This window comes from Vitis vinifera, chromosome 18 (assembly GCF_030704535.1).
Source record: "Vitis vinifera cultivar Pinot Noir 40024 chromosome 18, ASM3070453v1".
NCBI lineage: Eukaryota > Viridiplantae > Streptophyta > Magnoliopsida > Vitales > Vitaceae > Vitis > Vitis vinifera.
In genome coordinates, this window is record NC_081822.1 from 28,292,400 (window position 1) to 28,314,794 (window position 22,395).

The following is a 22,395-nucleotide window of genomic DNA, read 5'->3' on the forward strand; positions in this document are numbered from 1 at the left end:
TTTGAAGATTCCATTGAACAAAATTGGATGCACGCTTCCCTCGCACCCCGTTCTTGAAATTGTTGCTTCCTCACCAATCTTTGCGCTGTCTTGCTTTCCAAAATTGAAACTTCATTCCGAACGCAAACCAAACCCTCTGTTGACATAGATTGAACTTGAATGCAAACGCAAATTAATTGCTTTGTGCAGATGTATCTTCATCAGGACGTCTTGCCTGTTTTGATCACCTGTGACCCGAGTTTTCTGGGCCTAAATGCTGATATGTTTAGGCCTACATGTATCACCTTTCTAAGAACTTCCACCCTTTTGATATCACAAATTATGTTAGGATGTTATTTCATGTTGGCTGAAAATATTAGAGTATCTTTTAAAAATTACAATTTGAATTCAATTTCAACTTTCAACTAAAAGTAAAGTGACAAATAAAAAATAAAACGTTGCAATTCTTTTCTGATGAGAAGCCTTCACTGCTACTAGTGGCTTGTTGACCATTCACTCCAATCAAGCATTGATGATATTAGAATATCTCTTGCGAAGTACTTGCTCCACACATGAACATGAAGAAAGAAAGAATCAAAAAAGTAAAGAAAGAAAAAGACAACAACAAGCAAACAAAATTCATGCCTCAATTCCTTTGAACCACTATATGTGTGAAACAATAGCTATGAAACCACCATTGGATCCAAGTTAGAGCATCACTAAGAAATCTTATGATCTTATTACTGAATGCAGTACCCAAAATATTTATGAATTTAAGCAAGGGAAAGCAACCACAAAAGAAGCAAAAACGCTGCAAAGGATTGATGATTTGAACAGATCAATAGTGCCTACTAACCAAGGCACCCAAAGTCGTTGCTCTTATTGCAGCCACATATTAGCTTAGGCTGATGCAGTCTTGCTCTGCTGGTAAACAACAGCAAAAATAGGCACTCCAACACCTGTGCATACGACACCTAAGACAGCAAGTGGCACCTGCACCTTCTGATATTTCATCCTGTCCAAGTTGTACATGTGCTTGGCATGGAGATAGAATGGTTCATCATGCCCATGCCCATGCCCATGCCCATGCCCATGTCCATGGCCTTCCCCCATCCTCTTTACCCCAGTTGAGTGGAATCCTCTGTTCACTGCCAAAACACGATCAAAATTCCCACTTCCAGTTACTTTACACTTTCTAAAATACCATTCCAGTTACTTCACACTTTCTAAAATACCATAATCAATGAACAACCGCATCCAACACTTGTTTTACAAGCAAACCATTAGCTACAAGCCACTTTCCGCCCTTCTAAAATGAATTTGGAAGCAACTTCAACCAACACTGACTTTTTAAGGCCATAAAAAAGAAGGCTTGAGATTGAAAAAAACTCTAATTTTCCTTTCTGAAAATTTTGAAATTAACAATTAAAGCATCCCACATTAATTTCAGATTGCCTGTTAATTAACAAGGAAATGTGATATCGACCAAAATATGCGTGACTCTTAATTACATGAATTACCAACAAAGAAAATAGAAAAACGGCAAGGCAAATAAAAATTACTCTTTCACAACAAAATCACTTCTACTTCCATATAAGCTATATATAGAAGGTCAAAATTAATTAGTTCATTGAATAAATTACGACGTGGTACCCACCTTGTTGCCTAAAACAACTCTAGCAATTTTATAGAAAGCTACATGAAGAGCTGCTTATATTTACCGAGAATGATTTTACACTGATTACAGGTCCCGACATTAATCTAAGAATGCCTCTGCCAGCACTAAGTTCATAATGATTTTACACTGATTACAGGTCCTACTTCATACTGGTAATACATCTACAGGTTAAGTGGATGTCAAAGGCTGAAAGTACTTCATAATGATTGACAAGAGACCTCGGCTTCTGGATAAAGAGATCAAGGTTTCAGTCATACTTAAATTCTTTAGCAAGGTTTCAGCCATATTTAAATTCTTTACCAAGGTTCAAACCATCAGTAATAGGAATCAAATATCTAGTACATTTCTCAGTTAAAAAGTACAACTTAGAAAGGTTTATACGAATATACTCACTAAAGCTAGTTGCACTCAAATTTTAACATACACATTCTGATTTTCTATCGATAAAGAAGATGGAATCATTCAAACAAGGATTCTATTGATGAAGATGGAATTCATTCAAACAAGCATTCATGGTTGATAAAGAAAATGGAATTCCATTGAAACAGGATTTATGGAAGGGTAGGATCTGACTTCGGGAACATTAAAAAATAAATAAATAATAAAAAACAAACAATTAAAAAAAGTAAAAATAAATAAAAACGACCACCCCTCAAAGGGTAACCTTTCAAGTGAAGCTTATATATATATATATGTATGCATATTTTTAATTTTCTTTTTGAAGGATTTCAAGTGAAGCTTAAATGAATAAGAGTAAGACACAAAAACCAAGGTATTTTAATATTAGGAAATATGGGGATATTATAATGCATCAAATTCACAATTACAAAAAGCTAAATTCACCATCATTTTCTTGTGTCTATTCTCATCCACACTCAAAACACTTTTTCTAATAAAGGAATACTTTTGGAAAAATTGTGTTTTTCGTGTAAGCTTTTGAAAAAATGCAATGGAAAAGAAAAAACCTCTAGGAATAACTAAAATTCCATGCATTCTCAGATCAAAGGTAGCATTTATATCATAAAAATGTAGTACCAAAATAATACCTTTAAAGTAAAAGTGCATACAATAATAAGTATTTTAGGAATTAAATGAGCAAGTGAAAATACACTTTTTCCTACAATTTTTGCGATCCACACAAAGGTCTATAGTTGAACCAAGCATCCAAGCGAATGATCTTAGCACTCCCCAAGAAGTCATCTTCAGATTGTGTACAATTTTTAAATTCCCAAATATTAAGATATTCATTGCAGCAGACAAAAAATGCTATATATTCATGTACAACAAAAGAAAATGGAATAATATCAATTTATTGAATAGAAATCTGCCACAAAGGTCACAAGAAAAACATGGAGGCTATACAACAAAGCCAATAGGGTTTTCCCATACCCAATTTGGCATATAGCTGCACGTGCCACATACATTGCAAATCCCAAAAACAATCATGATGGTAAAGCCTATAGCAATAAGGGCCATGTGACATCGATTCATATACTTTAAGGCATTGATGATCAAAATGACGTTCAGCTATATAAACAATTGGATATATTAAAAGGCAATAGAGGCTTTAAAGGTACTATAGAAATAATAAAAAGATACATGTCTCTGTTTGTAATCCCTAAAAAGGTTAGATTGAGATTAGAGAAGATTCAAAGGGACTTTCTTTGGGGCTTTGGAGAAAAAGCCTTATTTGATAGTTAGTCGACTGTTTGCATAGACACGGGAAAGGGAAGTTGAGGGTTAAAAGTCTTTCTCTCCTAAATCAGGCCCTTCTTGGTAAGTGGTGCTAGAAATATGTTTCTGATAGGAAAGTTTCTTGGAAGCAAATTATAGAGGTGAAGTATGGGAAGGAAGGAGTAGATTGGCACCCTAGGGAAGTTAGGGATGGATATGGGGTTGGTGTTTGGAAAACTATCAAGAAGGGGTGGGATCTCTTTTTCAATGGAACCACCTTTGAAGTGGGTAATGGAAGAAGACTTAAGTTCTAGATAGACAAATGGTGTGGAGAGGAACCCTTGTGTATGTCATTTCCTTCTTTGTATGCTTTGGCCTTATCAAAGGAGGTTTGGGTGGCAAATTTATAGGATAAAATAGGGGGAATGGGACATTGGACCCCACGCTTCACTAGGAACCTTAATGATTGGGAGTTGGACATCGTTGAGACTTTTTTCTACATGTTGAGAGGGAAATTGGTTAGGAGGGGTGAAAATGATAAGGTGGTTTGGAAAGACGATAAGAAAGGATTGTTTTTGGTCAAATCTTTTTATGCGGTTTTGGAAGTGGGAAGGGTGGTCAACTTTCCAAAGAACATTATCTTGAATTCATGGGTCCCATCCAAAAGTGAGTTTTATTGCATGGAAAGCTAATTGGGGAAGAGTTCTTACTTTAGATAATCTTCAAAAGAGAGGGTGACCATTGGTGATGGAGACAAGTGGGCTCCAAAGCCCAAACTTTAATTTGGCACTCTCTGAATGATAATGGGCTTAGTTGGGATCTTATATAATTCAATACAGGTTCAGCCTAAAAAGTACTTTCCAAAAATCAAATTATGGGCCTCGTCAATTGTTATAAGTTACCATTTTCAGTCATTATTATTGTCATTTTCCAATAGTCTTTAATGTGGTCTAGTAGTCAATCCAAGTTTTTTTTTATTCAAGTTGCATTATTAATATGTGACTAGTTCCAAGGAGTTATAAGTCCTTAGAGAGTTTTATATGGTAGTTGATTAGTCTTTTGAGAGGAATCAATGAATGAATGAATTTCTAGCAACCACTATCTTCTTTGTGTGATACAAAGAGAACTTAAGTGTGAAGCCTAAAGGTTCCTAGGAGTGATTCCTAGGGTACTTTCAATTATACACTACTGTCCTTGCATTTTACTTTTTGCACTACATCAATTTTGGTATCAAAGTGAGGGTGATATCATGGCTACATGATCTGGAAGGAGTTTTGGAGGAAGACTAACTGATAACCAGCATGATGAGATGCTGATTCAGATGGTGGATCAGCTTGAACCACATTCAACCAAGTAACATCAAGACACAAATATCTCAAGCTAACAACTAGGAAAATGCAAAGGAGCAAGAGGCAATTCAAACACCACAATACCCTATGTCTGAACGGGCTAGAGGATTGCTTGAAAGAAGACATGAAGTGTATGACATCACTGGAGATATCACAAAGAAAGTGAGAACAGAGGTTCCTGATTTTGAAGGAAAGGTGGATGCTACTCAATTTGCTAATTGGCTGGTGGCAATTGAAGAGTACTTCAATTGGTATAACATGATGGATGATCAAAAAGTGAGATTTGCTAAAATGAAATTGGTGGGCTTAGCAAAAGTTTGGTGGACAAAAGTTGAAGCACACATTAGAAGGATGGGGCTACCACCAGTCAGCCCATGGCAAGAGATGGAAATGAAGGCTAAGCTTCAGGAGAAATACATGCCTACAAATTACCATGATAAGCTATGTGAACAGCTCATAAATTTGAGGCAGAAGTTTGATGAGTTATAAAAACAAGGAGTCATAGTAGAAGACCCTCAACAAACACTTACAAGATTCAAAGCTCAATTAAAACCTGAAATCAATCGGGAGTTGCTGCATTAGCCATTATACAGCTTGGAACATGCCTTTCAAGTTGCATTTTTAACAGGAAGCCAGGAGCTATGACCATGGAATCTGTCCATAAGAAGCTCCATGGCATAAGTCGTAGTATGAAGCCAGGCTCATCTCATCCATTTAATCCACCTACAGGGTTTAAGCCATTTTCTTCTCAAGTGGTTGATCCTAAAGGTAAGGTATCAAATGTTTCAAGTTTCAACAACCTGACCACATGGCATACAATTGTTCAAAGAAGAACTTGCATATTGGGCTAGAACATGAAGAACCAGAACCACAGAAGGATGAGCAAAATGAAAACTCATTTGACTATGGAGTCTATGATCCTGCTGACTAGGATGAAGAAATGGACATTTCACCAGCTTCTGTTGTGAGACGTATTCTTAGAGCCCCTAAAGTTGAGGAAGAAGATTGGCACCGAACCCTCTATTTTTCAAATGTTAGTCAGATGCGAGAATCAAGTTCAGAAACTCATCGTTGACAGTGGCAGTTGTATGAATGTTGTTTCAGCCTCCACAGTTGAGCGTCTTAGGCTTCCATTTAAGCCACACCCACAACCATACAAGGTAGCATGGATAAATAACATGTCTATTCCAGTAAATCAGCATTGTCTTGTTTCTATTTCTTGAGGAGTTTATAGTGATTCTATTTGGTGTGATGTGATGATCCCTATGAAAGTAGCACATATCATTCTTGGTCATCCTTGGCTTTATGATCAGGATGTGCATCATCGTGGAAAAGAAAACACATATAGCTTCATGTTTAAGAACCCAAAGGTTGTGTTGAAACCAATGACTGCTGCTGAAATGGGAAAATATCGAATTCAAAAGTCAACACAAGCTGCTAAAGGCACTAAGAATAAGTTTCAGCATGAAAGCAAGGAAAATGGGGTTATATATGTTGTAATAATGAAAGAAGTTGGCATGAAAGATGCTGGCAGCATTTCTTCTATAGCTAAGAAGGTTGTTGAACTACTCAACGACTTCTCTAATATAGCTCCAGCAAATCTGCCTAGTGAACTTCCCCCACTCTACAACATTCAGCATTCTATAGACTTTATGTCGGGATCTCAATTGCCTAATCTTCCAATCTATTGTATGAATCCAATTGAATGTGCAGAGGTTAAAAGACAAATGGGGGAGTTGCTATCCAAGGGATTTATTCATGAAAGTTTAAGTCCTTATGTTGTCCCCGCCTTACTAACCCTTAAAAAAGATGGTAGGTGACGCACGTGTGTAGACAATCGTGCAATCAACAAGATACCTATCAAATATTGGTTTCCCATTCCTCGGCTTGATGATATGTTGGATATGATGGCTGGTTCTTACATCTTTTCAAAGATAGATCTGAAGAGTGGGTATCATCAAATACGGTTAAGGCCCAAAGATGAGTGGAAGACTGCTTTTAAAACAAATGATGGTCTCTACGAGTTGCTGATAATGCCTTTTGGCCTATCCAATGCTCCTAGCACATTCATGTGCTTCATGAATCATGTAGTTCAACCATTTATTGGCAAGTTTCTAGTCATTTACTTTGATGATATTTTAATCTACAACAAGACCAAGGAATATCATGTGTCCCATTCGCGACAAGTTATGACAATCCTTCGACAAGAGAAACTCTAAATAAATTTGCAAAAATGTTCCTTCATGACCTCAACTACTGTGTTCCTACATTTTGTTGTTTCAATCAAAGGGTTAGAAGTAGACCTTGATAAGGTAAAAGTCATCCTAGAATGGCTAGTTCCTAGCACATTGCAGGAGCTATGAAGTTTTCATGGGTTGTCCACAATTTATCAGCACTTCATCAAAAGTTTCAGAACTATTATAGCTCCTATCACTGATTGTATGAAGAAAAAAAACAGTTTGTTTGAAGGCAACAACAACAGCTTTTGAAGAAATAAAGAAAAGGCTAACTGAAGCACCTGTTCTACAACTTCCCGATTTTTCAGAAGTATTTTAAGTAGCTTGCTATTCATCGAATGTGGGAATTGGAAGTGTGCTCAATCAGGAAGGACATCCTATTGCATTTTTCAATGAAAAACTAAATGAACGAAAGCAAAAATATTCAATATATGACAAATAATTCCATGTTGTGGTTGGTTTGTGTTATTGGTGTCATTATCTCCTTCCAAAGGAGTTTGTTTTATATTCTGATCATGAAGCTCTCAAGTATGACAACTCTCAAAAGAAGCTTAACCATCATCATGGGAAATGGGTCTCCTTCTTACAAGAATACAACTTTATTATTCAGCATAAATATGGTGTTGAGAACAAGGCAACTGATTCTCTTAGTTGAGTAGTGAATATTCTTTCTTCTATGGCTATACAGGTTGTGAAATTTGATTTGTTGAAGCGGGATTATAATTCTTGCAAGGATTTCAACATTCTATATGATGCCTTAGTGGCAGGGAACTTGGGAGCATATCCAAATTTCTTGCTACATGATGGATACCTCTTCAAAGGGACTCACCTTTGCTTACCCAACACATCACTTCGAGAGCAAGTGATGTGAGAATTGCATTCTGGAAGAGCAAATGGTCATTTTAGAAGAAATAAGATGATTGCAATGATACAAGATCTCTTTTATTAGCCAAGTTTAAAAAGGGATGTGGCTAAGAATGTTTCTAAATGTCGCATATGCCAACTATCAAAGGGAAGGAAGAAAAATACTAGACTGTACATGCCACTTCCAGTGCCACATGAGCCATGGAAAGACCTAAGCATGGATTTTGTCTTTGGTTTGCCAAAAACTTTCAGGGGACATGACTCCTATTTGTCGTGATAGATCGTTTCTCTAAAATGATGCACTCTCTCTCATGTTCAAAGACTTTAGATGTTGTCCATGTTGCTAAACTATTCTTCAAAGAAATTGTCCAACTTCATGGTTTGCCCAAGACTATTGTTTTTTATCAGAATGAAAAGTTTATGGGTCACTTTTTGAGAAGCTTATGGAAGATGTTGAACACAAAGCTGAAATTTTCTTTGGCTTTTCACCCTCAAACTAACAACCATACAGAAGTCGTTAACCAAAGTTTAGGTGATCTACTTCTCTGCCTAGTTGGAGAACATATCACTAATTGGGATCAGATTCTTCCTATGGCTGATTTTGCATACAACAGTTTGGTAAATAGGTCTACAAGTTACCCATCAAAAAAAAATAAAAAATAGGTCTACAGGTTACAGCCCCTTTGAGATCATGACTGGCTTGCTTCCTAATAAGCCTATTGATTTAGTTCCATTACCAATGGAAGCATGACCAAGTGTTGGAGCTGATGCTTTTAGTAAGCATATACACGATTTACATGATGATGTTCAAAGGAAGATTGCTCTCCATAATGAGAATTATAAGGCACATGCTGATTTGAAAAGAAAGTTTGTTGATTTTAAGGAAGGAGATATGATTATGGTAAGGATAAGGCTTGAATGATATCCTAAAGATACATACAAGAAACTTCACTCAAAGAATGTTGGTCCATACAAAGTGCTCAAGAAAATTAACTCAAATGCTTATGTTCTTGATTTGCCTGAAAATATGGGCATTAGTAATATCTTCAACATCAAGGACCTCACCCTATGTTCTAATCCTAAAGATGCTACAACTAATGGTGGCCCAAATGCTCGCTTACCACCAGGAAATTGAAGATGTTGTTGATCACCAAATTGTTTCAACTAGAGAGGGTTATCAAAAGTATCTTGTCAAATGGAGAGGGAGACCACTTTCAAATTGTACATGGATCACAAATGGGGAATTTCAATACTCGAATCAAGACCTTAATGAGAGATTTCATGTCTTTAACTTGTCAAGGTTGAGTTTTCCTAGGTCGGGGGGAGTTGATGGAGACAAGCGGCAGCCACCTTTAAAAGTTTATCAAAGGCGCAAAGGAGTGGACTCCAAAGCCGAAACATTAATTCAGCACTCTTTGAATGATAATGGGCTTAGTTAGAATCTTATATGATTCAATATGGGTTCAACCTAGAAAGTACTTTCTAGAAATCAAATTATTGTCTTGGGTTAGGATGTACTTGAGGGAAAGCTCAATGTCCTTGTTTGATTTTGTAAAGTAGATAGGGTCTTGTTGAGTATCAGTTTGTTTTTGGTGCTCTTTTTTTAGGGCTTGCTTTAGGTGCTCCTTGTTTACATCCTGTGCGCTTTGGCGTACTTTGTTCTTTCTATAATTTATAAATATATTCCTTTACCTATCAAAAAAAAATTATGTATACAACACAAGATATGTTTGAGAATATTTTGGCCCATAACCACCACAGTCTTGACATGAAAGATCCCATGACTAAGGGCCTTCAAAATGCCAAGACTATGGAAATACACACAGCCCTATATGCAAAAGCCCATTCCACTCTCCATGCATCAACGATACCATGCTATTCTATCACATGTATAATAAATTACAAACAGGGAATTCAGCCATATTCAAGACATACCCAGCTTCACAAACTCAACAAAAAAATGATCATAGCCAATACTTCGTTTTCCCAATTCCATTCCAACCAACACATCCACAACAGCTTTAGTGAAAACCATCCAGGAAAATCTCCATCAGAATGAACAATGAATCCTAATTTAATTTCCAAAATACAAGAACTTTCATTTAATCACCAGAGCAGCAAAATACACATCTGTGAGATTACCTTACACGAGTTCCAGACCTAAAATTTGTTAGGTTAAGTATTGTTTTACAACTGCTACTTGCACTTCTTTTCAATAGCACATTCATTGTGATTGGTTTATACAGTTCCATCATGGTGATAAGACCCACACGTATCCAGAATTTTCCCAAAATCACAGCAACTATAATACCGATAATTATATCTCAAAAAGAAAAAGAAAAGAATTAGGTAAGAATTTAACAGTGAAAATGAAGCAGTAACCCTAAGAAACCAGAGAAAAACAAAAATAAAAACACAATTTCTGAATCTCAAAATTTTCAACAATTTAAATTCGCCCCATTCTCCGCAGACTCTTGGCAACGAAACTGAAAAAATAAAAACAAAAACAAAACGAAAACCTATTTGGAACGGAAAGATCGATGATCGGATCTCAAAAAATAATCAGAAATTCAGTTAAGACAGAACACTAAACTGATTCAGCAAATCCAAGTGTGACCGCTAGAGAAACAAAGAAAAACAAAGCAATACAAAATCTCGGAATCACATTTTTCTTTCCAGAAGTCTAAAACTTTACTATTTTGCACCAGTTTCTCGGGAACCAAACATAGCAAACAAAATCGAAAGGAAAAAAACCTAGAATGAAATGGAGAGAAGGACCTGATTTGGATACGAGTTGTTGAGAAGATTTGAAGAGCTGAGAAGCAGATCTCAATCCACTGTTCAAAGCCATGGCGATTCTCCACAGAAATGCGAGATGTGAAACCCAACAAAATCTATTCTCGTTCTCTCCCTTGCCCTTTCACCTTTTGCAACTGCTGCTTTTGTTTTTTTAAGGCAAATTCAACGGCTCCTGTGCGTTTATGCGATCTCATTCTTCTCACGATTCCTACACGTGTCCACAGGCAGCTACGTGGTTGACCTCGGGCGGGCTAGGTTCAGAGAGGATTGGGCCGGGCCAGTGGTGTATGGGCTTGAGTCCACTTTGGCATCAGTTACATAGGGGGTGTTTGGTTTTTGTTATATTAAACTAAGAAATGAAGCAGTCCATGTACATTCTTTGACCATCAAATATTTGAAAATCGCTACCATTATCATTATCATTTAGAGTCATTCTAATTATATTTGTTGTTTTTAATCACTGTTTTTAAAATCGGATTGGTTATTAAATCAAAAAGTTATCAGATTATGATTTAAAATTAAGATTCAATTCGAGATATTATAAATATATAATTTATATATTATTAAATTTTAAAATAATTATAAAAAAGTTTAAAATATAAAAAAAAATTATAAATCAATAATATTTATTTTTTATCATTGATATTATCAAATTAAATCATACATACGCATAAATGTATTAGTTTTATTAAATAATATATATAATTATTTAATAATAACAATCTCTACCAATGTTGTCAGAACTTGACTGGTCATTGAACTGGAATGGTCATTGAACCGAAAAAGTTATTAGTTCACGGTTCATTGGTCGAATCGACAGTCGAACTGGTGACGTTATATATATTTTATTATTTTATACATTATTAAAAATTAATAAATTAATAAATTCTATCTAAATTTTAAAAGCATCTACTTTGTTTATTGAATTTTTTCACAAAAAAAATTTACTTGTAGAGGTCATCAATCATCATATATGATATCTATAACACAATATAAGAAGTTATACATTCATAATGTCAATAAACCCAATAATTATCTAATAATCAAATCATTATTATACAACACTTAAATAGTTACTCAAAATATAACATGTCAATGTTTGAATATTGATGAAGATTTTTGCATACTAATAAATATAAAATTCATGTCTTCATTCATTTTGGAAATTGGAATATGGAGATTAAAAATGAATATTTGGAAAACCAAAGTTCTCCACATCAAACCCTTCTATATCCATGCAACCACCATCCTCATCATCTACAAAAATATTGAATATATATCAACAAGAAATCATTTTTGAAGAAAAAAAATATAATTATTGAACTTTTATAAGTTTAAATATTCTACTAACCAATGTGAGAACTTGAACCTTCCACTTCATTTATTGGAATTAACCCTTCTTCATATAGAAGATTTTCCAATTCTTCAACATCTAGCTCTGCTGGCTGATCTTCATCAACTTTCCAAAAATCGGTCTCATCAATGCATGCATAGTCAATGGGATCATAGATTCTTTTCTTGTTATAGAACCTAAAAAAGAAAAGCATGTAATTATTCATAATTGTGAATAAAAGAATTTAAATTCAAAACAACTAAGAAAACGTTTATACCGATTTTTTAACCGCAAATTGTAATGAACGTATACAAGATTATTAAGTCTTTGATGTTCCAATCTATTCCTTCTTTTGGCATGTATATGTCCAAAGACACTCCATTTCCTCTCACATCTAGAAGGCGATGCAGTTTGGCTCAATATTTGAATGACCAACTTTTGCAAATGTGGTGCACTGTATCCATGTAGCTTTCACCATTCATCTAGTTACCATTTCACATTAAAAATAAGAAGAAAAAAAAAACCACATTAGCAAGTTTAAAATATTAAATAGCAAGTAAGTAACTAATGAAAAAGAACGAACACACTAATAAATGAAAATAATCTTTTACCAGGTTGAAGTACTTCATGTGAAGAATAAGCAAGGTCTCTTCCAAAACTTCTCAATTGATCACGAAACAACTTCATTTCATTCATTGTATTAAGTTTGCCTTTTAGAACTTTTTGATCAATAACATCCATGACACCTCTAATAATACTTGGCTTGTTACAAAAGTTTTCTAAATCATATTGGAAACATGGATTCAACCAATAAGCTGTTGAATGAATGCTTTTCTTTAGTTGTTGATCCCAACGTTGCTTTATGATCTTTGTATAAGGCTTGTAAAATTTTTTGTTGTAGTTAAACAATTTCTTGATGCCCAAATGGACCCTATACATGCCTTCATACACATGTCCCATCGAAGGCCTCTCATCACAATCAACAATACGCAATAAACACAGTAGTGGAGACATAAGATTCATAACAATCAAACAATCATTTCAAAATCTATTATCCAAGATGATGGAAACTACAACTTTGCTTTTATTATCCTTTGAATATCTAAAGTCCACAAAGAACTTACTAGTCACCAAAGCTTACAAGTCATGTTTATGATCATGAAGATTCTTGAGTGCAATGAATGTAGAAGCAAAGAGAGTTGCACCAGGTCGGAGAATCTTTCTCCATCCGTCTCTTTTTCTCAACCAACTTAACAAAGCAACATGATTATACACAAAAACTATCACCTTTGATGCACGTCTTACAAGTTCAACAACATAGTCCATCTTACCAATATCCTTAAAGATCAAATTTAAGACAATGAGTTGCACAAGGTGACCAATTGATGTGTTTATGCTTCTGAGAAATCAATCTCCCCACGACCACATAATTTATTGCATTATCAGTCACTATATGAACTACATTGAATGGACCCACCCATTCAATCACCTCATCAAATAACAAAAACAAATTAGTTGCATCCTTGAGAATGTTTGAAGGATCAATAGATTTCACAAACAATATTCCTTTAAGACAATACACAAGGAAGTTGATGAGTGTTCTCTGTCTATTATCTGTCCAATTGTTACCCATTATTGTACACCCAACTTTTGCCTAAATTGTACGATAAAAGTCCACAAGTAACTGAACTTCCTTCTTGACATCCTTTAAATGATTAACTCGCAGCTGATGGGTATTTGGACCCTTATATCCAAGACCAATTGTAGATATAGCATCCAACATTAACTTGAAGTAGAAAGAATTCACAACATTAGTAGCAATGCATGCATCATAAAAGAATCTCCCAACCGTCATATCTGCTCTCCAAATAGCTTATTTCCCATCTAATACACTCCTCATGGAAGGTTGACCTCTTTTAGTATTTCTTGGTACAAAATATTTATCCACTTGATTTTTTTCTTTTCCATTACTAGCTGTCATAGGACTTTGCATTTCTTGAACCTCTTCTTCATCTTTTGCCATATCCCCTTCAAATTGTGACACATTAGGACCATAAGGATTTCTATATTCATATGCCTCTTAGGTTGCTTTCTTGGAATTCACAAACTCTTGCAAAAGTTTTTTCATTTGAAATCTAACATAAGGAGGAACCGATTTACATGGACCAATATCTCCTTTCACTCCAACAAGATGTTTCATTCTATGAATACCCCCCACATTTTGCAATCTTTTTACAATACAAACAAATAAGAGTTTTCCTTCCATTTGCATATCTTTCTTTAGAAACATGCTCCCATACAGGGTCAATCTTACTTCTAGTTGTTTGTGAAATGGTAGTTGAATCTTGACCAAAGGATAGAGTCAAATTTGATTCCATTTTTTATTTCTCTTTCAAATTAGAAACAAAAATCTCACACTAATATAGAGAATGAAAGTTAGCAACAATTTAATTATTTATAATCAAGTCATCAACAATTTATAAAAATCACATATTAATCTAGAGAATAAAAGTCATCAACAATTGAAAAAAAATGAGAAATTTACTTTCAAACCAAACATTTATCTAAAATTTATAAATTGTTGTCACCACAACCGGAGGGAGGGAAGGGGACTTTGTGAACATTTGAAAATTGAAAATTCATATCTTGCTACCATAGCCTGCATGCTCAATCAAATCTCACACTCTCTTTACTTCATCTCGAAAATATCAAAATAGTTTATCAAACAGGGTTGCATACATCATGAGTTTAAAATTTCACCAGATAAAATTTGTTTTTAAACACAGGTTTCAAATGAGACCAGTCAAGCAGACTTGAGTTGGAGGAATCATGATTCATGACTAAATATACCAAGTAAGTTTCGATCTCAAGTGTCCAAATCATCTTACAGTTGGATCAAGGCATTAACCAACTGTACCATACCACATACCATAAGGGATTAAGTAAATAACCAAATTGAGATAAAGCCAATTATAAATGTTGGCCTCAATATCATATAATATATAGTTGGCTGGTTATAAACTTAATGTAATTGGCAAAAATTGAATATTAATTATTAAACCTAAAAAATGAATTTCAAATTTCCAAGTTGCAGCTACTGGCCGAACTCGGAGTGGAGGCTTATAGCAGTGGGGAGGGGGGAGGTTACAGCCAACTAGAGGGGGTTTATAGTCGGGGTTCCAACGACAAGGGGTGGCTTGCCGGCTTGCAATGGCGCGACGGGGAAAAGACGACTCAGGTGACGATGTTACAGTCGGTGGAGAGAGATTTTGCACAATGAAACAGCCAATGGTGGAAGCCTGTCGCGACGCATTGGGAGATGGGCAGCAGCTACGATTTGGAAGGAGGTTTATATCCTCCAAAACGATGTTGTTTTGATGCTGGAAAAAAAAAATTTAATCTAACCGTCCGGTTTGTCCGGTTCATTGGTTAGACCACTGGTTCAGCCGATCCGATTTCGGTTCAACTTGTTTTCGGTCTAATTAATCAAACCGGACCAGAACCGTGACCGACCGATGGTCGAATTGGTCAGTTCAGTCCGGTTTTTAAAACCATGATCTCTACTATTGTAAAAAAAAAAAAAAAAATTTGTCCAAAAAAAGTCACATTAAAAAATATTTATTTCCCTTTATATCAACTCAACATATGCAATGTAAGTTGTAATGAAACCACTTTAGTTACCCTAATATAAAAGTCATGACATTTGAAGCTTTTCTTTCTAGCCAAGCCAACCAGAAAACTAAAACACTCATTTACCACATGGGGATATGTGTGAAGCGACTTACAGACTCTTGGAGAATGAGTAGTTGCACAGGGAACCTAATTCAGAAATGCACATGCCTACCTACCTTGGACCTCGCTTCAGTATTGGCTACCTTAGCGCACACTATCCCCCTCTTGTTTTTTTTTTTTTTTTGTTTTTTTTGTTTTTTGGTTTTTTGTTTTTTTTTTCTGTTTTCTTTGTGATCTTGCATGTTTTAAATTAAGTCTTCAAAATCTTTTTCATTGAAATAATCCTCAATTTTTAAACTCCATCTTTAGATTTCTTCTAGACAATAAAATCCAGATTTTAATAAATTTGCTACCATTTTTCTTGTAGAATGCATTTTCACTATTTTTTTAAATAAACTATTTTCTTGATTTTCTCAATTTTCAATAAGCATGAATAAACTTCATGATTCTAATAATGGAATTTATAGAATCAACTCATGTAAGATTAATCGGGCTTTGGTGGGGACCCGACATTCTAGATATTTTCTTCAATATCAATTCTAATGAGAAGATTGTTTGATATTTGATTAATTTTAATTTTTCTCTCTGCCATATATGAGGTTGTTTTTTTACCTATTGTTGAGCTAACCACGTTTCCCATTTTAGCACTTAGTTCACTGTCCAAGTACGCTCTCCATTATCCCGTTTTCAAAATTTCATGAATATCCATGTCATTGTGTATTATGACCTTGTTTGATGTCATGCTTGATTGCCTTATATATGTTTGATTGTTTGATTATCTCTAATAAAAATGCATATTGTGTCATATTTCTAAACTAATTTTTATGTCTTGTGATAATGCTTAAGAGTGGTTTAGGTACATACCCTAACTCCTTTTTATTACTGTGATTTGATTTCTTATTTGGCATGCAAGTCTTGAAACAACCTTAGCCTATCTAGGTATTCATAATTAACTTATTAATTACCACATTTCCTTCAACTTACCCAATAGCGACCTCTTTAAGGCTTAGAAGGGTGTTATTTCTTTGAGGTACATTCTCAATAAGTAACCTGATCCTTGGATCTAGACTCGGGTTTTTCAAAGACATGTTTTTCCAAAACTATGGAGTCACTTCTTTAGGGTTTTCTTTCTTATTTTATTTTCTCTTTTAAAAATAAAATAAATGGTGACTCTGAATTTTTCAAAACTAATTTTTCACTATCTAAAAAGCGAATCTTGTCGATGAGTGGGGACGCATGTGAGAAATGCGGGTCCACACAAGGGTTGTTGTTCGTTCAATTGAGAAATCACAAGTATGTCTAAAGAGGTTTGACTTGTGGCATATTAGGCTTCTTTGAGGTATAAAAAGGTTTAATATCATTTTTGGACTAAAAATGTTTTAAAATGTTTTTTCAAAAGAAGTAGGAGCCTTTCAAGCAATTGTTCAAGTAGACCGCTCAAATGGTGTAAGTCCGCTAAAACAGTCATAACAGTTTTGTTGAGTTTAAAAACAAAATTTGGATAAATTTCACTCAAACTCTAATTTGGAAACTTAAGATATCAAAACTCGTTGGGTTTTCACCTATAAATACCTCATTATAACCCCTTAAGGGTTAGAGATCTCAAAGACTGGAGATATATCATTCAAAGGCCTTTCATTCTTAAGAAAGAGACTATTTGAGAGAAAGCCTATTGTGTCACATCATTCTCAATCTCTTATTCAAAGATTTGATATTTGAATCTTGGTTGAAGATCTTAATCTTTTCAAAGTGGCTGAAGGATTTACTAAGGAGTAACAAGAAGTTGTTGCATTGTGGAGGTGAATCAAATTATAGGTGCTAGAAAGTAATTCTTTAGGGTAAAGAAGTAAGGTAAATCTATGTACCTCGATTTCGAATAGTAAATTTAGATTAGTAGGTCTTATACCTCATGGTTTTTTATCTCCATAGTTTGTGGGGGGTTTTTCACGTAAAAATCTTATATCTTATTGCATATATTTTATTTATACTTATATTCTATTGGATGATATTAGTAACCTTTTGATTGATCGACTAGTTAATTTGTTATTGAGGTTGTTAGCTAGGTTGGTTATCTTTAAAGTTATGGTAGTTATGCATATAACCAATTATTATTTTCCTTAACATTAATTAAATTATTTCATCTTGAACTAATTACAAGATTTTTTAAAAGGTAAAAATCAATTTTTTATATATGTAAAGATTTTAGGTACTACCCATTTAGTTATTTAGGATACCCCTAATATCTATTAGGTAAAAAGAATTGAAAATAATATATAAATATTTATTAAAAAAATTTAATCACCCATTCACCCCCTCTAGGTTTTCCCTATTAGACTTTCAATGGTTTTTTATAACCCAATAAGATTAATTAAATAATTAGAACCTAATGTGTTAGATTAAGTGACCTAAACTCAAGATGGGACAAAGTCATTAAGCTCATTAACAAGCCTATATAAACCCCTTAAGGGTTTAGGACTTGCAACTTTTTGATATTTACTCTTTTGGAGAAAGAACCCTAACTTCCATCCCTAACAAAGAGAATTCCACCATCCTCATTTGCCAAAGTCTAGGAAAGAGCCATCAGATAGAAGATCCCAATGTTTTTTAGATCTACAACCATCTTCACCAATTGAAATTGATAACATCCAAATCACATGTATTATTTTCTTAGCACCTAGATCCAAGATTTGTTGTTATTATTGCTTTCGTTGCTTAGATGTAGTATCCTTAGGATTATAATAGCATGCACATCAATGATCCAAGAGTTGATATGGGTTTTTCTAGGAATTCTAGCATATTTTATCTTACAATTAATATTTTCATATAACTTTATTTGTCATCAAATTACTAAGTTTTAATAAATTATCTATCAAAATCTTGGGAAAAGTAGGTTCTGATTCATTGATTTAAAAATATATAGAAAAAGGAGCTTAACTTTTATAAATTAGTTTTATATTCGTTTATTTAAAAATATTTTAAAATACATAAACTTTTCCATAAGTAAGATATTTATTTCTTGAAATACCCTTTTACTTGAAAATATTAAATAAAATTATCAAAAAATTATTTTATCATTTTAATTTGATAAAAATATCTTACAAATAAATATATTATAAATTTTTATTATATAATATTAGATACAAATCATTTTAGAAAAATTCTCTAGGATCCTTAAATGATAAATAAAATCTTTTTAATTTCTTAATTAATAATGATTTTAAATACTGTATTATATAAATATACTCATCTTCTCATTTAAAAAAAAATAAAATTGAATAAAAATTTTGTTACTGGACATCAACAAAAATGTTAAAAATTTAAAATAAAATTAAAAGTTAAAACTAAAATACTTAAAAATTAAATACAATTAAAACAAAAAAAGAAAGAAATTAAATACAATTAAAACCAAAAATCTTTAAAAATTTTAAAATAAGATATTGACTTTTATTGTATTTCCAACTCTTTTTTGGTATCTATATTTTCTATTAGTATCATTTAACAAAGTGAACATTAATATTTTATTTTTATATTTTTAATTTTAAAGTTTTTTTAAAATTTAATTATATTTTTTAATTTCTTTTTTTAATCAAGTTAAAAAAATTATCAATTAATATTATTATCCTAACAAGTAAAAAGTCATTTCAAGAAATAAATACATGACTTATGAAATAGTACATATATTTTAAAATTTTTTAAATAGATGAAGATAAAACTAATTTATAAAAGTTGAGGTTCATTTTTCTTTATGTTTTTTAAATTAGTGAATTAAAACTCACTTTTCCATGAATCTTTCAAAAAATGTTAATTCTCTTAAATTGGGATCTTGCACCATAAGGAAAAAAAAAAAAAAATACTATATTTGTAAGATTTGGAAAATAATAATATTTTTTCTAAAAAGAAAATTTTGATTCTTGAGGATCTCAAAAAATTATTTTGAAAATATATTTAGAATAAAATTCTTCAGAATGACTTTTATAAAGGCAAAAATGACTCTTAAACTATTTCATAAAATCTTTTCATAATTTTTTTTCCTTATTACATGTACTAACCAATTTAAATAAATGTTTTTACTTGGAAAAAAAAATCATGAGAATTTATTTTTCTAAAGGATCAACAAAAAATTCATTTTTATTTATATGAATTCATATAAAAAAAATTGTTTTTGGAAAGTTAGTGGTTTTTATTAAGGAAAATATTAAGCTACTAAAATGTGGGTCACATTTCTCATCTATGTGTAATGAAATCTAAATCGTTAGATGATGGTATAAAAAGATGGAACTAAGGACAAAGTTACAAAAGAATGAAACTTAGGTCCAAAGTCATAGGATCCGAATATGCACACAAGACACCAATTGAGTCATGGTGCCTTTTTCAATATCTATTGAAAAAGTCAACTCCTTTTATTAATTTTTTTTTTAGCATAATAAAAGAGTTTTCGATTTCAAAATTGTTTTTTTCGTGAATCTTTAACTTCAATTTTAAGAAAGACTATGTTTAAAAAATATCTATCTCTTAAAAAGATTTAACTTTCTCAATTTCTTTTTTTTTTTCCTATGAAATTTTTATGAAATATTTTTCTATTTTTTGAAAACTTTAGTTAGAAATATATTTTGGAAAGTCTGAAAGTTTAATATTTTTTATTTCCTCAAATTTCAACCATCAATCAAGGTTCCCATACTAAAACATAAGAGATTTGTGTTTTTTTTCCCCCAATATTAAGTGCCTTTAAGCATCAAGTGTTGGGCTTTGTGGAGCCTAGTTTTGTTTGATCCGGTTTGATGACCCGACCCGAATAATATTGCATGGCTTTTTTAATGGGAGATTTATTGAGGCCTGTTGAGCTCGTTTAGCCCATTGTGGAACCACCTTTTGTAATTAGGGTTTTTTAGTATGGTAGGGTTGTTGTGCTATATATATATAGAGAATATTGTAGCCGCCATGTAGTACTCTGTATTCTTCCCTGATAATAGTGATATCCCTGCAACTCCGTGGACGTAGGCAAATTGCCGAACCACATAAATACTGTCTTATGTGTGTGATTGTTTTTCTTTGGCGTGTGTTTTCTCTAATTTTTTTGTTTCTCACGGGTTGGGAATTCGGTTTAATTCCCTACAACTGGTATCAGAGCCTGGTTTAGGTTTGAGTGGGAGCAATGGCAGAGGAAGCAGGAAAGGCGTCTGGAATAGAAAAGTTTGATGGCACAGACTTTGCATATTGGAGGATGCAGATTGAAGATTATCTCTATGGGAGGAAATTGCATCTGCCTCTTTTGGGGACAAAACCTGAGAGTATGAAGGCTGAGGAATGGGCGCTTCTTGACAGACAGGTTCTAGGAGTTATTAGGTTAACTCTGTCTAGGTCTGTTGCACACAATGTTGTAAAGGAGAAGACCACAGCAGATCTGATGAAGGCTTTGTCCGGTATGTATGAAAAGCCGTCCGCAAACAATAAGGTGCATCTGATGAAGAAATTCTTCAATTTGAAGATGGCAGAGAATGCATCAGTAGCACAACATCTGAATGAATTTAATACAATCACAAATCAATTGTCATCTGTAGAAATTGATTTTGATGATGAGATTCGTGCTCTGATCGTCTTGGCTTCTTTGCAAAACAGTTGGGAGGCAATGAGGATGGCAGTAAGCAATTCTACAGGAAAGGAAAAGCTCAAGTACAATGATATACGAGATTTAATTCTGGCTGAGGAGATTCGCCGAAGAGATGCAGGTGAAACCTCAGGATCTGGTTCTGCCCTAAACCTTGAGACAAGAGGCAGAGGTAATAACAGAAATTCAAATCAGGGTAGATCAAATTCCAGAAATTCTAATTGGAACAGAAGCAAATCTAGATCAGGCCAACAAGTACAATGCTGGAATTGTGGGAAAACAGGTCACTTTAAAAGGCAATGCAAAAGCCCTAAGAAGAAGAATGAAGATGATTCTACTAATGCTGTAACAGAAGAGGTACATGATGCATTACTTCTTGCAGTAGACAGTCCACTTGATGATTGGGTTTTGGATTCAGGAGCTTCGTTTCATACCACTCCACACCGAGAAATCATACAGAATTATGTTGCAGGTGATTTTGGTAAGGTGTATTTGGCTGATGGTTCAGCCTTGGATGTTGTGGGTCTGGGAGACGTCCGGATATCATTGCCCAATGGGTCTGTTTGGTTACTGGAGAAAGTTCGACATATTCATGACCTGAAGAGGAATCTGATTTCTGTTGGACAACTTGATGATGAAGGACATGCAATACTATTTGTTGGTGGTACTTGGAAGGTTACAAAGGGAGCTAGGGTATTGGCTCGTGGAAAGAAGACTGGCACTCTGTATATGACCTCATGTCCAAGAGACACAATTGTAGTTGCTGATGCAAGTACTGATACAAGCCTATGGCACCGCAGACTTGGTCACATGAGTGAGAAAGGGATGAAGATGTTGCTGTCAAAAGGAAAACTACCAGAATTGAAGTCCATTGATTTTGACATGTGTGAAAGTTGCATCTTAGGAAAGCAAAAAAAGGTGAGCTTCTTGAAAACTGGCAGGACACCGAAGGCTAAAAAATTGGAACTAGTACACACTGATTTGTGGGGGCCTTCTTTGGTTGCATTCCTAGGAGGTTCAAGGTACTACATCACCTTTATTGATGACTCAAGTAGAAAGGTATGAGTTTATTTTCTGAAAAATAAATCTGATGTATTTGTAACTTTTAAGAAGTGGAAGGCCATGGTTGAAACAGAAACAGGTTT

At 33.8% G+C, this 22,395-nt stretch overlaps 1 protein-coding gene across 1 annotated transcript; it reads right to left on the reverse strand.

The window, feature by feature from the left end:
- Positions 1–605: 605 nt before the first annotated feature.
- Positions 606–10,774, reverse strand: LOC100256310 (uncharacterized). The gene is made up of 2 exons (XM_002276374.4): positions 10,560–10,774; positions 606–1,127 (listed from the first exon to the last, which is right to left on the reverse strand). Exons 1-2 carry the CDS (start codon positions 10,630–10,632, stop codon positions 880–882), a joined length of 321 nt encoding a protein of 106 aa, XP_002276410.1. The 5' UTR covers positions 10,633–10,774; the 3' UTR covers positions 606–879.
- Positions 10,775–22,395: the final 11,621 nt, after the last annotated feature.